The sequence below is a fragment of the Podarcis erhardii genome (genome assembly GCF_964252035.2).
Source record: "Podarcis erhardii genome assembly, chromosome: 1".
NCBI lineage: Eukaryota > Metazoa > Chordata > Lepidosauria > Squamata > Lacertidae > Podarcis > Podarcis erhardii.
Window position 1 is genome coordinate 91,678,009 of NC_138497.1, and position 17,167 is coordinate 91,695,175.

At 42.7% G+C, this 17,167-nt stretch overlaps 1 protein-coding gene across 1 annotated transcript; it reads right to left on the reverse strand.

Moving 5' to 3' along the window:
* Positions 1-2,589: 2,589 nt before the first annotated feature.
* Positions 2,590-7,306, reverse strand: LOC309337054 (fibrinogen-like protein 1-like protein). Its single transcript, XM_081853716.1, has 3 exons — positions 7,201-7,306; positions 4,611-4,776; positions 2,590-3,778 (listed from the first exon to the last, which is right to left on the reverse strand). The coding sequence occupies exons 2-3, from the start codon at positions 4,765-4,767 to the stop codon at positions 3,117-3,119; spliced, it is 819 nt and encodes a 272-aa protein (XP_081709842.1). The 5' UTR covers positions 4,768-4,776; positions 7,201-7,306; the 3' UTR covers positions 2,590-3,116.
* Positions 7,307-17,167: the final 9,861 nt, after the last annotated feature.

Below are 17,167 nucleotides of genomic sequence, written 5' to 3' on the forward strand. Positions count from 1 at the left end.
CAGGAGGAAAGGACCAACAATAGGACCCACAAAGCGGCAGAGGGAAGTCCAGGAGATTATGTGGAATCTTGTTTCTATATTCTATATTGATATGTGATTGTAAAATTTTAATTTGAAAAACCCAAATAAATAAATTTACACACAAAAAAGAGAGAGAGGAATGTGTCCAGAGGACAATGACAAAGATTGTGGAGCATCTGGAGCAAGCAAACCAGGATGAATGCTCAATAAATAGGTTGCCTTGAGGGGAGGAACTGAGTCAGAACACTGGTCCATCTAGGTCAGTATTTTCTACGCTGACTGGCAGTAGCTCAGAGATTCAGAGAGGAATCTTTCCCAGCATGAATTAGAAATACCATGCGTTGACGCTGGGACATTCTGCATGCAAAGCAGAGTCACTACCCACTGAACTACAGCTCTTTCCCATTCTTGCAGAGTAGAGAGGCAATGTTCTTCATACTCTGGAAGCCAAACCTGTCCTGGCTAACATTTCCCTGTAACTCTGAGCAGGCTACACATTTCTTCAGCAGACCCAGGATTCCTGCTCATAGTTTATGAGGGGAAGGAAAGAGAGTGAAAGTTCAGCCAGAGAGCCCATATAACGTAGTTACTTTCCTCTCTTTTTATGGACTGGCTATATACCAGTAATTCCGCCCCTATTAAGTTAAAAAATGTGCTACTGAAAGAGTCTGGTAATGACCGCTCCCCACTTAAAACGGAGGGGCGCCTTTTGCGTGGACGCGTGCAGCCCTGGATCTGGAGTGGCCCCATCAGCATAGGCTTTGCCTTCCCTCAGGTGGGATACCTGGAGGTCCCCGCCTACCCCAGCGAGTTGTCCAATCCCACCTGGGGGAAGTGTTGCCAGGGAAACCAGGCCAGGTAAGGGGAGGGATTACCTGCCCACACAATAGAGGGTGGATCTTAATTGTTAATCCTCACTTGGCTCCAGAGCTTCTCCCACCCTACCCACCCTCAGTTAATGTCTTCTTTTGCAGGTTAACTTTTCTTCATAGGTTTTGCAGGTTAACTTGTCTCCACAGGTATGCGGGCGCTGCTACGATAAGGTCACTGTTAAAGGGCCGGAAAGGAATTTCCCTGCATTGGCAGGTTTCGCCTTTCCCGTAGCAAAACGTCACAACTTTGGCGGTATCAGGCCTTGGGTGGAATCCTTTAGTCCATCTTCCTCTTTGCGGCGGCGATACCAGGGTTCCCCGTTAATGGGGTTTTTGAAGGGAGGCTTTGGCCGTACGCCGAAAGGTCGTCATTGCTCTCCCCTGTGGCGGCGTAACGGGGGCGGCTATCTCTGCTTGAACATATGTTCTCCAGAGCCGGCCCATCCCCCCCACACACACTGGATAACCCTGATGCTCCCTAGGTCCCCGGCTGGGGACTAGGGAGGGAGAACGCCCAATGCCTGAGCCAAGGTCTACCCACATTTGAAATTTAATAAAGTTGTGGCCAATTTAATCCCATAGCACGTTGTCTAGAGTCGTTATTCCACATGACGGGGGGACCACTCGGGATCTGGGGACTCCGCCTGTCCACGCAAAGGTTTCTTAAGAGGAACAAAGGTCCATGGACAGCAGTTAATTCTGCATGATTGATGAACCACACATGGCTGATAGAGCACATGTGTGACTATACCAATATGACTTCTGTCAAAGTAGGACAGTTCACATTGCTCCTATTCTTTACATTTGTGCAATATCACTAGAACAAAAAGTTCTCTTTAGCACAGGGAAGTTTGACATAGGTTTATGGAAGGTGCAGGAGGACATTTTCCTGGGAAAGCCCCCTGCCCCCAATTGCATGAAAATGTGTCTGTTTTTCCTCAAGTGCCATTGTATATTGCATTAACATATAGTGCACTAACTTAATGCAGGAGTGGCTAACATTTTTAGACCTGGAGGCTGAGTTACCACTTTACAACCCCTCTGGGGCCCATATACCAGCATGCCCAAAAGGTGGGCACAGCCACCACAAGTGCACACATCACATGCACATAGTGACTGGCATAAGATCCCACTGTGAGGTTCATAGTTGAATGGGGATTTAGTTTAGTCCAGTCATCTAACCACTTAGACCACACTGGAGTTTTCTTTAAGCTTTAGTGCGGTGCAGTTTGTATAGACCCAGGTGGAAATCCCCACTCAGCTATAAATTTTACTGGATGATCTTAGGCTAGTCACTATCTGTCAGTCTAACCTACTTCACGATGTTGTTGAGAGGACAAAAGGGGAGAGAGAGGAGAAACAGCCAGTGCACACCACTTTTAGCTCCATTGAGGAAGTGAGTGGGATGGACAGAACTAGGATGAATAAAAAATGTGAGACTGTAAGCCTTCTGATATGCTAGCTATCGTGCACCATTGAGGTAGTAAGGGGCTGGACTATCTATAATTTTCAGGTTCAGAAGGTGGCAAACCATAACCCTCAAGAATATTTTTACACCTCTAATTTTAAGAGAAATACAGTTAAATCTCATACAAGTTTATGCAAATCCAATAGGACCTACTCTCAGGTAAATGTGCATACAAAGGATTCTGTTCTTAATATCACATTTGAGAAACAACTTCAAAATCATTCTCCATTTATGCTTGCATAGAGTTTATTTGACAATGAAACAATAGCCATTTCTCTCTCTTTTATTGCAGGTATTTGTAAATCACAAATGAAATTTTTGTATTTTTCATTAAAAGCACAGAGATAAAGACATTTCAGCTCTATATGGGCCTTCTCTTTTAAATAAGCTACTACTTTTTCACACTCAGAAATGTGCAATAGAGTATTGCAATTCTCTTGACATCAGCACCACGATACATAGACTAGATTTTGGCCAAAATGTTTGACAGTTGTTTCAGGTAGGTGGAAAAGAAAGCAGATACCACTGGGAAGTTCTTCTGATAAGCCCCACTGAAAGGAATGGGAGTTGCTTAAGAACACAGCTACTGTGCTCTTATGTAGCTCTCATTCCTTTCAATGAGGGTTTACAACAAATTCCTGGAGAACTATTGTGTCCTAAATCTTGGGGTCTTATAAAAACTACATATTGGTGGTTGGTTTTTGGAGCTGATCTAAAACGAGAGGAAGCCTCTTATAGTGGTAGGAAATGATTCATTAATATCTTGGAGGTATGTGGCAATTTTTCCCATTGGGTCGAATCATGATGTATGCTGATGTACAGGGCATGGCCTCTGAGCACAACCCCCTCCAGCGAATGTCGCCTGTTAGGAGGGCTGAGTAACAGTTATCGTACCACCAGCCGCCACCATTATCTAGTGCACAGTTTGTACTGGCCCTTCGGTCATTATCCTTGTCTTCGGCAGAAAACCTCATGTTGTCATGGGTTCCCCATTCACCTATAGTGGTCAGTGAATCCCCAGCATCCCCTGTATAGTTCCCTAGTCTCAAAGCATAACCACTGTCTTCATCATCCACTTTAAAACTCTGGTATTCAGCGTACTTGGTTTGCCCTTGACTGTCAGTTATGACAAATCGTACAGAGAAGGCGTTCTGGTTGGTTAAGAGGTGCATGTATTCATTGCCGAGCCAGTGGTTTCCCTGCAGGTCCCCAAAGCCATGCTTATAAGACTGCCATGGGTATGACCAGGCTGTCTTTTGGTTGACATTGTTTCTGTGCAGGACTGTCCAGCCGCCCCCATCATACTCCATGTCACAGTAGACCGCCAGCAAGGGAGAATATTTGGGACGGATGACATACAGGCCGCTTTGCTTCCTGCCACGGAGGTGAGCTGCTCTGCAGTCCCTTGCAATGTATTCTGAAACAGAAGAACCAGACTCCTTGTAAGTACCTTGCAGGCAGAGACATAGAAACAAAACCCACAAGCAGTTCAACAAGCTGAAGTTTTTGGACTGGTGCTGTGGACCCTTTAATAAGGAACTTATCACCGCTTGAGATAAGACATGCTCCTACAATCTGCTCTTTCAGAAGCACGCTTAAGGCCTTTTCCAAATGCATTTTTAAATTGATGACTTGCTGAACGTCTTCTGGTGTTATTTTAACTGTATTATTTCTGGTGTACGTTTCATACATTGTTGGTTTTCTGTGTACCCCGCTCTGATTTTTTTAATTACATGAGCAGTTTATAAATCTTTTTAATACCCCTCACTGGCAGTGGCGCCATCACTTGGAGAAAGAGGTCCAGGGCCCCGCTCTGTGGAATAGGCAAGAGGGCTGACTTACAACATACATGAAGTAATAAATCCACCATTAAGACCAGAGTCTAAAATGATCTGAGAGCACCATTGCCAGCTGGCCTCAGTTCAGCTCTATTAGGGCTTTGCTACATAACCCCTCCTTTAGCAGACACACCTTAAGCCCTATGGAGACCAGAAGAGATTTGCAATGAGTATCACCAGTGATCATTAGCAGTAGATGGGGGACTTTTCTAGATGCCTAGGCCTACAACTCCCATCAGCTTCCAAGCCAACATGGCCAATGAACTGGGCTGACGGGAGTTGTTTTCCAACAACTTTTGGAGAGTCTACAGGTTCTCCATCCCTGCATCAGGTAGCAATGGCACCTTACCAAATTTCCTCTCTTCTTACATTTTCATTTCATTTGAGTAGCATTTCAGGGCTTTTTGTTACCTTCATAAATGTTGTGTTTTCCAGCATTAATCAGGGAAGCAGTGTCCTTGGTTGTCAGCATATGTTTATTGGCAATTTTTGATAACAGCTCATCCTTGGTTAAAGATGATGAAATGGAAATGAGAACGCAGAAACAAAGAGAAGAGTAAAGTAGCATCTTGGGAACCTGGAGAGGAAAAAGACCAGGCCATGAACAAATAGGTTCAACACCGCCATCTTCCTAAGGGAACTACAGTGGTACCTCGGGTTATATACGCTTCAGGTTACAGACTCCGCTAACCCAGAAATAGTATCTCGGGTTAAGAACTTTGCTTCAGGATGAGAACAGAAATCGTGCTCCTGCAGCAGCAGTAGGCCCCATTAGCTAAAGTGGTGCTTCAGGTTAAGAACAGTTTCAGGTTAAGTACAGACCTCTGGAACGAATTAAGTACTTAACCCGAGGTACCACTGTACTGTAAATGACTGCCTTCTGACAAAAGGTCTCTTCCAGTTCAGAAATTAATATCATTATCTTCTGCGATCTAGTGGCATTTTGTACTCCGTGAACCACTTCCAGATATACCTTCTTATAACCATTTCTGCAACATAACTCAGAGCCAAAAATATGTAGAATTAATTTTAAAAAGAAATCAGTAGAAAGGACTAGAAAATAACAGACATTAGAATAAGTTAAGAATCAATGTACACACTTCCATGTCCTCTGTAACCAATGAGCTTCTACCACTCGTTTTGGGAAGCCTTGTGCACACAGTCTATAGCTATCCTGTAGCTTTTTGTGTGCGTGTGAGGCGCTGTGTTTTGATGCATTCCCTCCCCCACAAAAAAACCCCAACTTCAACCAAATTCAGAACCGCTCATCAGATGAAGACATCCCACTAGCGTGGACTTAGGTGGCAGACTTGGGTAAACATCAAATCATTCTGATACATACAGCAATGTGTAAATGCTGTTTCAAACACAGTGAAACAGGACAACCTTGCTGCATTGTAAGGCAGTAATGTGTACACAGCCCCAGATGTACAGGATCACATGTATCCTTAGGTCCCCTTGGAGATTTGATGGAATTTTTCTTTTTTGAACCCCAAAATTAATAAAATAAACTGTTAATGCTGGGGACTTTTCCTGAATGCCTAGAAATGGAGTGGTCTGTTACTGTGTGCAAATGATTGTTTCTGCTAGCATCAGAGATCCAATGAAGCCTTTGCACTTTGATAACTATACAGATGTATTGGTTGAGATTAAAGCCTAGCTTTAGGACTGAAAGCCTGTTTATTTCTGTTTCCTAATTCAAAACTTAATTCCTTTCCTAAATTCTGTACAGGGCAACAGAATAATAAAACTGGCTTGGCTAACAGAAGGAGACACTGCTTTTTTGGAGAGGGGAGCCACATATATATTGTGCACACAAAAAAGAATTCCTTTTGAAAAACTTTAAAATGATTATTGCAACCACCACTCCAAAATGTAGTTGAATTAAGTTAGTTGTGTTTAATCGCCACTGAAATCAATGGGAGTTGAGCAAAGTCCCGAACCCATTTCATTTCAGCAGGACCTAGGTTCAATTAACTTCAGGTGCATTCCTATACATTTCTACTCAGAAGTATGTCCCATTTAGTTCTACGGGGCTTAGTTCCAGGTAAGTGGCTATAGGTCTAACTTTGCAGCCAACGTACTGGGGGTGGGTGTTATTGTTTTGTTTGTTACTATGTTGTGTCTTTTGGTGCTTTTATATTGTAAACCATCCTGTAATCCTTGGATAAAGGGCAGTATTGAATGAAATGAATAAATTCATTTATTGCTCCAGATCTGAACACATTTCTGGAGACCAGTTTTAGTTTTCTCAGGGTAAAACCTGAAGTGCTACTGATGCCTTCACACCAATTCAATGGGATATCATGGTGGGGCAGAAAAACATGAGGATATCCACTGCAAGCAACAACCATACCATGCCACCTTTCCCCCAATAAGACTTAACTGTGCTCTTGCTCCAAAAATTAGCCAAAGGTACCAACACTCTTACCTTGTCATTGTAACAGATTAAGTAAGCCAGACACAGGCTGGAGCTTAGTATCTAGATGTTAGTTACCCAACCACTGCTGACTATCTAATGAAAATGGTTGCATACTCTGAATGCAGCACTATTTATATGGACACAGTTCATTTTAAATCTTAAATCTTTGCTTCTTGTTTCTTTGTTTCCATTATCTTTACCTGTTGTCTAACTTTGGGTTGTAGGATCCTTAGGCTAGGGACTATCTACCCAAGGTCCCTATTATTTGTAATAATATTGATATACATAATATATTGTATTTGATGCCCAATATGGGTCTCTTCTGACTAGCTGGCGTGCTGGGGTTTTTGAACTTCTCCAAGAATTTGAAAAGTGGCACATAAACCCCACAATTATATTTTAGAACTTGGGACAGTCTTTTTGACAGTCAACATGTTATTGATCTTAAACATGGCAATTATGTTCTTTTCAAAGAACAATAGGGGGAGTGCGGTTGTACGTTGTGCCGAAGTTTAACAGCCTGTTTTGAATAAGAAGAACTAAATCTAGTAAGGAGAGAAAATGGAGGTTAGAACTTACCTTTCTTACTGATGCTTCTTAGAGGCAAGATTGCATGATCTGAAGAAGGCTCCTTCAGACAACACAAATGATTTTTATTTTGCTTATATGCTCATACTTTATACTGGGATGGGCAAGCAAAGTAAATAGCTAATTATAGATGTTTGCATAAAGTGTCATTGGATGCCCAGTCACGCAGGAACAGCTTGTAAATGGGTTACAGAAAAGTAGGGGATATAATCTTAAACAGTTCCTGCTGCTTTGGGGTGTGCCCTACAAACTCTTAAGTACCATAAATGATGTGCAATGGATGAATTATGTTTGCCAAGTAATTTCAACTTTCTGTCAACACAGCCAATGGCAACAGGGAAACTTCCTGAAAGATTGAGTACCCACCTATGGATTTAGCTCAAATGATCCACCTAAAAGTTTGCTGTCTGGGTGGAGGGAAATTAAGCACCGTAGCGCCGTAGTTGGCACAGTTTGGCAACAAGCAGCTATTTTAAGCAAATCTTCAGACGGTTTCCATCTGCCGCACCATTCACCAACCGGAATATAATTAAGGGGCTCCCTCATGCTCTTTGGTGATAATTTATTTTGAAATCAGTCCCCTACAATAAATGGGTGGATGGGCATCTGTGTGCCCATGTGTGTGCGCACAGGGTAAACCTCAGATCATATAGAGATCGTTTCTGTGCAAATCAAAACCCTTACACACATCCAATAGCTTTTCTCACCTCTGAACATTTTTGCGACAGTTTTGGGGAAACATTTATGAAGAGCAAGAGCGAGGGTGGACATTCTAGTTCGAGTTGCCTGAAAACAAACCACATGCAACAATGCAATGGCATCTTCACCTGGGAGGGTACATCTCTCAGGGAGTGGTAGTGCAGATATTTTGCACAGAAAAGGTCCCTGATCTAGGTAGGGATAAAAAATACCCCCTACCCCTGTTTGAAATGGTGGAGAGCTACTGCCAGTCAGTGTAAATAGATAAAAAGGAGCAGACCACACCAGTGGTTTAACTTGAGATAAGGCAACTTCATATACTCTTGTATGGCAATGATCTACTCCAGGTATGTCTACACCGCAGCCTTAAATTGCTTTAATACCTTTTCGCTTCTGTCCCATCTTTGCGGGAACTGCAGTTTGGACTGGGGCGGGAGGAGGCACAAAAGGGCTGAGAAGAATTCTTGGCAGCTTACCAAGAACAGTTAAAGTGTTCTTTGAAGAAAGTGATATAACACAAAAGTAGTTATAGCAGAACAGAAACCGATTTAAATCAGCACTGCAATCTTCCCCTCACTCCATCTTGGTTCTAAGGTGATGCAGACTTCATGGCTACAACACAAAGCCATTTTTGGCACACATCCTCCTTCGGTCTACCCTCTGGTTTGTGGAACATCCATCCATCCTGATAATTCTGAAGAGCTCAGAAGTGTGTTTACTATTTTGGGAACCTGTAGATGATCCTATTAAGACGTTGCCCAACTGTGGATTGTAGCATTTTTCTTATGGACCTATACAGCTTCCTTTGCGCTTTTTTTTACAAAAAAGAATTACATAATCTTTCTCATAAGTACTTCAAATATTTCTTAATAGAGATGTGGGTGATGCTGTGGTCTAAACCGCTGAGGCCCTTGGGCTTACTGATTGGAAGGACTTAACCACACAGTGGTCCTTTACCTTACCTACGTATTTCTTAAACAATGATACATACTAAATGATTAATTCAACCACCAAAAGTTCATTTACAATTAAATGGACTATTTACTCTGCCTATGATATTGTTTCTCTTTCTGCATCGTGCTTTATTTACTATTTTTGTACTTTTATGCTGCTTTAACTTTTAGCTATACTGTATTTTACATTTTGTATATTTTATTGTCACATGGTCTTGTTTTTTACTGGAGATTATAGGCTCCTTTGTGGAGGAAGTTCCTCAAAAAGTGGAATATATATGGTTTATGCAACAAACAAACAAATAATAGGAGGGTATACTTGTTTTATAAGTTCATTGGTATTTTGACTGATTTTACAGTATACATAGTTTATTTAAATGTGTATGTTCACTCTGTGTCAAGCTGCAGTGAATTAAGAATTCTAATTAGAAGCAGGATACACCCAAGAAAAACAGCACAAAATTGCATTAAACTAAGGATGCAATCCCAGACACACTTTCATGGTAGTAAGTCCCACAGAACACAATAGGACTGATGAGAAATAACCAAATTTCAACATTTTTGCTTACAGCACGTGTCTGTTTCTTTTAGAAACAACAATGGCTCAGAACGTTCCAGCCGCATGGTTGGAAGATAATGGGCAGATGCAGAGCTGTCTTTCCCATAGGGCTTAGCGGTGCATTGCGCCAGGGCGCTGGCCTCTCAGGGGCGTCCGAGAGAGTGGGGGAACTGTGCGGCTTTGCCAGCGGCCTCCCCTTTACCTGCCAGCTGCGCCCCACCAACCATATGGCTGGCAGGTGTGCAGCTTCCTTCCCAAGCCTCCAGGAGAATTGCTCTCCCAAAGCGGCATGGGGGAGAGTTGCAACCCCCCCCCCCCATGGCTGGCAATGCACGGCTTCGCGCTCCCCCCCATCCATGGTAATTTGTGGGCGCTGGGCGGATATTTGCACCCTGGCATCGCATCTGCTAAAGACAGCCCTGGGCTTTTCTAGGACGAAAAGGAAGTGTCCCTAATTCAAGCAAATTTGTAGCAAATTACAAAGCTCACAGTGAAGGGTGTGAAGTGGTGAATTGTCTGCCCTGATCTCCACATTTTTAAAATTCCTCTCCTTGGTTCTAATGCAGTGGATATTAGTTTTACTAACAGCTCCAAGCCTAGATGAGGGAGTCCATTGCTTGCCCCCCCCCCACAAAAAAAAAGAATAAAGGGACTTTGGATTCAATGGATTTGTTTTGCAGCCTAACACCAGCTACTACTGCAAAAACCACCACCAGTTGTATCTTTATGCCCTTGGAACTATCCGCAGGTATACTGGGGGCCTCTGCAGCAGACATGCCCATGTGCTTGCAAAACCCTTCTCTGCTGGACACACATCTAATCACTCCTAACCCCTTCAAACTAGTGAATTGGGGAGTTAGAATTGCTTTCCCCCCCCCTTTAGTTTTATAAAAATAGAAATGCACCAGTTTGCTAAAATGGGTAAAGTGAATTATCTTTCTTGTGAAGACCAAGAGCTGGATTCCAAAATCTGTGGTGACTTCCTAATTCTTGGCCCCACTTTTAAATCTGCACTAACAATATAGTACAAAACCAATTGTGCCAGAGTTATAGTTCTTGTCCAGAAAAAATTCCATGTAATCCTTCACTGACACACATAAAGTTGCCTTTAATTCAGTGCATGATGGAGAGCTGCTCATTCAGTTTTAAGTAATTATAATCATAGGTTTAAGAGGGGTTTTATCCAGTTGATTTAAAACAGGCCATGTGTACATTTTTTATAAATCATCATCATCATCATCATCATCATCATCATCATACCACTTGGTTTATATTTTAAAAACTCAAATTTTATTCAAATTTTTATTTGTAATTTTATTCAAGTAAAAGGGGGTCTGGTTTTAGTTCCCTTCCCAAAAGCTTATTGAAAGTGACAAAGTAGGTAATCCTACTGATCCTTTGATTCCAGGTACATGGGCAGACTCAGTTCATCAAATGCTGCGTCTTGCCAGTGCTTTCCCTTTATCTCTGAATCATAAACAGGCATCCCACTCACTCCTTGGAGGAATTCCATGGAAAAGCATATTTTTTCAGCTATGCTACAGCACCATAGGCAAATCCAAGGACATCCTACAGAGCCATGTTCTGCACCTCCATCTCTTTAATTTCTTTCTCTTTCTTTTTGGAAAAAAGGGGGGTAAATTAGATAGGAGCCATAGAACTGGGTGAGGGGTTAACACTGTCTCCAAGCCAGTGTGGTGTAATGGTTAAGAGCGGTGGACTCATAATCTGGTGAACCGGGTTCACTTCCCTGCTCCTCCACATGCAGCTGCTGGGTGACCTTGGGCCAGTCACACTTCTCTGAAGTCTCTCAGCCCCACTCACCTCACAGAGTGTTTGTTGTGGGGGAGGAAGGGAAAGGAGAATGTTAACCACTTTGAGACTCCTTAGGGTAGTGATAAAGCGGGATATCAAATCCAAACTCTTCTCTTCTCTTCAAGTCATCAGGTGGGAAAATGAATGAGATTGGAACCATGGCATTTGGGATTAACCATCCTCCCCACCAAGCCATTTCCCTCCATCTAGAATCTAATCACAGATTTCCAGTGTCTCTTCCCAGTTTTGGCCTTTCAAACTAAGCACTTTGCCGAGTCCTGGCTCTTCGACCTGATGAGCTTCTGTTTTTCAGAAGGAATTCTCTGGACCACACTGCCTCCTAGAGGTACTCTTAAAATAGTGCACCACAGCCTAGTGCTAGGATCAAACGGCATCAAGTTTTCCAACTATGGCATAAGGAATACAATGCGGGCTTTGCCACGGATGGCAGAAGCTTTGTTTTTCCAGGGCTTATAAATGCAGCAGACAAATGCATCATCATGGTCTAACAGCCAGACCATCTGCATGAACGCTGAGTGCCAAATCTCACCCAGCACCATTAACGAGGTTGTGCTATTTCGTTAAAAAAGAAAATGCTGTAAGATCCCGACCCACTAATTGCATCTGACAGAACATTTTCCCTGGTTGAAGGAAAGCAAGCACAGCCCTTTGTTTCTGTGTGGGAGCAAAAATAATCGTCTTATGGCAGCATCTGATGGATTCTGTAGGTTTTTCAAAACCTGTTGCAAATGCAGAAAGAATAATAGAAGGGGATAAGATTAAAAGGGGACACAAGTAATTAATCTTACAGGGTAATGAACAGTATATTCCTAATACTTGATTCCTCCATTGATTTTTCTATTAGGCTAGGGTATCAAGTGTGTGAACAATTAATGAATCTGCACACGATGTATTTTTCAATCTGTGGTGGTCTTGGTTAAATTTCTTTGTTTAGACATCCTGTGTTGTTCAGTCTGATCCTGGGAGAAGTTGGTAGCAGTTTGCTTCATATATATATATATATATTTGTGACAGAACCATATTTCTCCCTAATCATATTGGGAGATAATCTCATCTAGCCTCGTGTATCCAAGCAGGGCTTTCTAAAGAAAATCCATGTTGCCTAAAGATTTATTTGGCTTCTCATGGAAAGCCTCCAGTGGAGGTGGGGGTGGGGAGTCTGTCCTACTCTTGTGGCCAATTTATTCCCTTGACCTTTTATGGTCTGGTGTTTTTCCCTGTATATTAAATATATGGCGATGTCAAGGGAATGATGCTCTATAGAGAGTACGGGAAGGCAGTGAGTCTACAAGCTAAAATTCTACATTGGAATGAAACAGAAGAAGTGGAGGCAAGGCTTAACAGTCAATAGGAGAAAATGCATTAATTATTATTATTAATTATTTATTGCATTTCTATCCCAAATTGTCTGCAAGGAGCTCAGCGTTTAATTGACATAACCACCCAGTGAGGTAGGTTAGGTGGCCCAACATCAGCTAATGAGCTTCATGGCTGAGTGGAGATTTGAACCCTGGTCTCCCAGCTCCTAGTCTAAACCTACATGTCTGACTGACAGGTGCCAGGGCAAGAGAAGGAGGAAGAGCCAGGGTTTTCCAAGACAGAGGAAGGCACGCAGGTTGTGGCAGAAGAAGAAGAGACTGTTCAAGCAACAGATGGGTCAGTAGATTCCCCACCTTGTTGTCTCAGAACCAGGAGGGGCTTGAAGCAGGAAGAGCAGCGGCGACTTCCATGCAGAATAAGTCTCAGGTTGCAGAAATACAACCCAGCAAGGGGACAGTATATAAGCTGGCAGAAGGGCAGGGTCTCACTGTGGCTGCAACTTCTCTGCAGGTGTCATGGGCCAGGAGTCCATTTCACCTGCTGAGCAGCAGCCTGAAGGGGTAGAAGGCGGAATCTCTCCACTGCAGCTGATCAGCTTTCAAGGACAGAAGAAGGTACTGGTGGGAATCAGCTGGCTCCAGCCTTCTTAAACAGAGCTCTCAGCAGCATTCAGATGCTGGAAATAGTGTCTATGGTTTCTGGTCCAACCTTCCTGCTTTCCATCTGGTCTCTTGTCTCTGTGATCATCTGGATAACCTGACCTCTGGATCCCCTGACTATATGAATGCTGCTCTCAGACAAGGGTACCTCAGAGCCTCCTAGCCCATGCTTGCTCAACAATGGGGCTACGACAGCAGGGCACGTATCTGGGGGACAGCTGCCTAATGCTAGAGGCATGTGTGTGCATATTAATCCAGAGCACTGTGGGAGTTGCTGTAAGTGCTTCTTTTGTCAATAAAGATTTAAGTATCAGATTTGTGGCTTTCTTAGCTGGGGTGGGCCAGGACAGAAGGTCGCAAGCACATTCATAGTGGGATATGAGAGATGAAGGGAAAGAAAAGGCCAGGGAAGGTTTTGAAGGAAAGCATGGATAGTTGGTTCTGGAGCTGGGAGCAGACCAGAAGGCAGTGTAGGAATATATGAAGGAACTGGTTGGGAGAGGTTCCCAAATGGAAAAAAAATGAACCAGGCATCAATTACAGCAGGCTTCCTCAAACTCGGCTGTCCAGATGTTTTGAGACTACAATTCCCATCATCCCTGACCACTGGTCCTGCTAGCTAGGGATCATGGGAGTTGTAGGCCAAAAACATCTGGAGGACCAAGTTTAAGGAAGCCTGAATTACAGTAACTCTCTGCTTGCTTGTACCACTGTCTCCAATAAAATAGCGGACAATTTCTGCATCCATCTTGTTTGTGACATTTTAATATCTACTGTGTCCTTTCTTGAGCTTCTTTTCAACTAAACAAAGGTGATGTCTTGGACTTGTCTTCCAGTGATGCGCTTGCAAAACCTTCTGCCATCTTTGCCAGTCACTTTAGAATTTTCTTCAGTTTGTCTGCACTTGTCCTAGAACAAGGGAATAGAAAATGGGTTTTGATAGTATATATCTACATATGCTATGAATGCCCATGACACAGTTATACTACACTGTTGAATCACAAACAGTTTATGGTCCATTATAGCAGTCAATTCCTCTCGGCAATGATGTTATCTAACAAAATATCCCATTTTTGAATGCAACACTTTATTGTCAAATGCACATACAAAGCACATTTCTTGCCAAAGGCCTGCAATATTTTTTTAAAAAAACACAATTGAGGGACAGGGACAGGAAGAGGAAAAGCTGATTTAAAAGCAATAACAATAACAATTAAAAGAAACCTAGTATGTTAACTTCCTTTTCATTCTTTACAGGATAAAATATAGTTCTCCAAATTAACAATTATATCTGGAATCCAAAACTTAGCCTCCAAAGTGCTTGCCGCCCCTTCATTTTATTTTCATCTGCAATTTCTATGAGCACAGTGGGGCTAAGTCACAAATAAATAAAAGAAACAAACAAGAATACAGCCAAACCTACGGTAATCTTTTTTTAGGATCCTATTTGATGCCTCCACCTCAGAGTGGCTGTGAAGTGGCTCCTGGGTCATAAGAAAAGGATTGTTGACCTCTACATCCATACCTCTCCCCTTGCACAGAATGGCAGGCTCCTGTTTGCTCATTTGGTCCGTGTTGCACATCCCAGGCCATTGCATTTGTCCTGGTGGTCTGTGTTGCAGCAGAGAGGTGAAATCTTGTTGGCATAAACCACGATTTGGAACGACTAGGCCATTGTATTTTCATAGGCACTGGTGTGCTTTCCCAGGGTACTGCTGCCAGTTGGCACCCTCAGTGATGACATGATAGAAGAAAGCAGACAAAGGACAACAGCTGCAGCAAAATCCACATCAGCAACCATTTGGTCAGGCTTCTGTAGTAGCCACTCTACTCTCTGAGTAAGAGGCAACTCATCATGGCCTAACACAAAGTCAGGTGGTGGTTGGCATTTGTTGCCACCCATCATAAATTCACAGGATGCACACTGCATACAAACTTTTATTTTTTTTTTAAGAGTACTGGAATTATTTATGGTGCAAAAATATTTAGGCTGCATTCCAAAGGCACATTTTAAAATAAGTTTATTAGAAATCCACGGGATTTAGTTGTCGCAAGTAACAGGGCTTAGAATTTGGAGCACCGTGCTAAAATATCCAGACCATTTAACTCAAAGGGACTCCTGTCGAAGTAGTCATGCAACTGCTGCTACAAAACCTTTTGTGAAGCCTCTTCTACAGTGGCCTGTCCAGATCTAGAAGGGCAGAAGGGAGATTGGCATCTGCTGGTAGATCTCACTGTGATCTGAAGTAGATCAGCAATGCTTTAGGACTCCCACTTGTTTTAAGAATGGCTGCAACAAAATGGCTCACCCACCCCACCTTGATATACTGTGAAATGAAGAAATCTGGGTGGGCGGGTAACCACAGGTGGATTTTTTGTATGGAAGGACTGTGAGCTCAGTTCAGCTGTCATACTCAAATCCCTGTGCTCAGAATTCTTAAATTCTAAGTGAATATCTTTTGCACTAGTGCCTTCTATTCAATCACTTCATTTTTGAGATTTTTTTGAGTGGTGGTGATGTCTCATCAGTTGAAACAGTGTGTGTGTGTAACCATGCCACTACATGCAGTTTTAATGACTTCCCAACACACTCCACTAAGAGTAAGATCAAAGCTAGGAAATGACATGTTATATATACACTTGGGTAATTCTGCCCAGTGAATCTGGAATTCTGCAATCACCCAATCCAAAATGTAGTATTACTACATAGGTATACTATGCAGTATACTACATAGGGCTTGCACCCACCACCCCAGTTGATGTTTTGTTCTTTATGATTCTCCAGTGGTTTGACTTCACCCCTGAAGGTGCACTCCAATGTCGTTTCAGGCAGATGGAAGCCAGCAATTATCCTCAGAGTGGAACTTTGTGTTTGTAAAGATGCAACCTCAGAATTTTGTGCAACTGAGAGGGGGCACAGGCAAACATATTTTTCAAGTAGTAACTGACCATTGTGTAATTGTAATCATGAAATAAGGAGGATAAGAAAATGGGTCGGGGGGGAGGAGTTGAATGAATTATTTGCATCTGTCTTTACTACAGAATATCTAGGGCTGATGTCTATGCCTGAACTGACTTTCTCCGTAAGGGACCCTAAAGAACTAAGGTTAATGGTGGTGACAAGAGATGATGAGCTAGACCTTATTGACAGATTTAAAATTAACATCAGGTCCAGATGGGATCCATCTAAGGATTCCAAGTGTGAAATTACTGATCTTCTAAGAAAAACATGTAACTTGTCCCTAAGGTTGGTCTCTGTACTAGAGGACTGGAAAGCAGCCAATGGAATATAAATTTTTAAAGGGGGATGCAGGAAATTACAGGCTGATTAGCTTAATATACTCTGCTTAAATTGATGGAATATATTATTAAAGATGAAATTATCAAGCATACAGAACAGGGGTTGACAGCCTGTGACCCTCCAGCTGTTGGCCTCTGAATCTATCAGCCCCAGCCAGTATGGCCAATAGTGGAGGATAATGGCTGTCCACTATCATCTGGAAGGCTACATGTTGCTCACTACAAAGATAGAATAATAAGTCTTGTTAAAGAACAAGGCTGGCTTCTAAAGATTTTTGAGAGTGTCAGTAAACATGTGGACAGGGGTAATTTGTTAGACATTGCATACTTGGACTTTTGAAAAGCTTTCAAATAGTCCTTCACACTGTAGTAAATTCTGGCAAATGTTTGCCCACATCAACCTTGTTTTTAGGGTACGTTGTTTTTGTCCTTAAGTATGAATATGAGTACTGTACTCATAGGTAAAGGTAAAGGACCGCTGGACAGTTGAGTCCAGTCAAAGGCGACTATGGGGTTCATCTCGCTTTCAGACCAAAGGAGCTGGTGTTTGCCCACATACAGCTTTCCGGGTGATGTGGCCAGCATGACTAAACTGCTTCTGGTGCAACGGGACACCGTGGCGGAAACCAGAG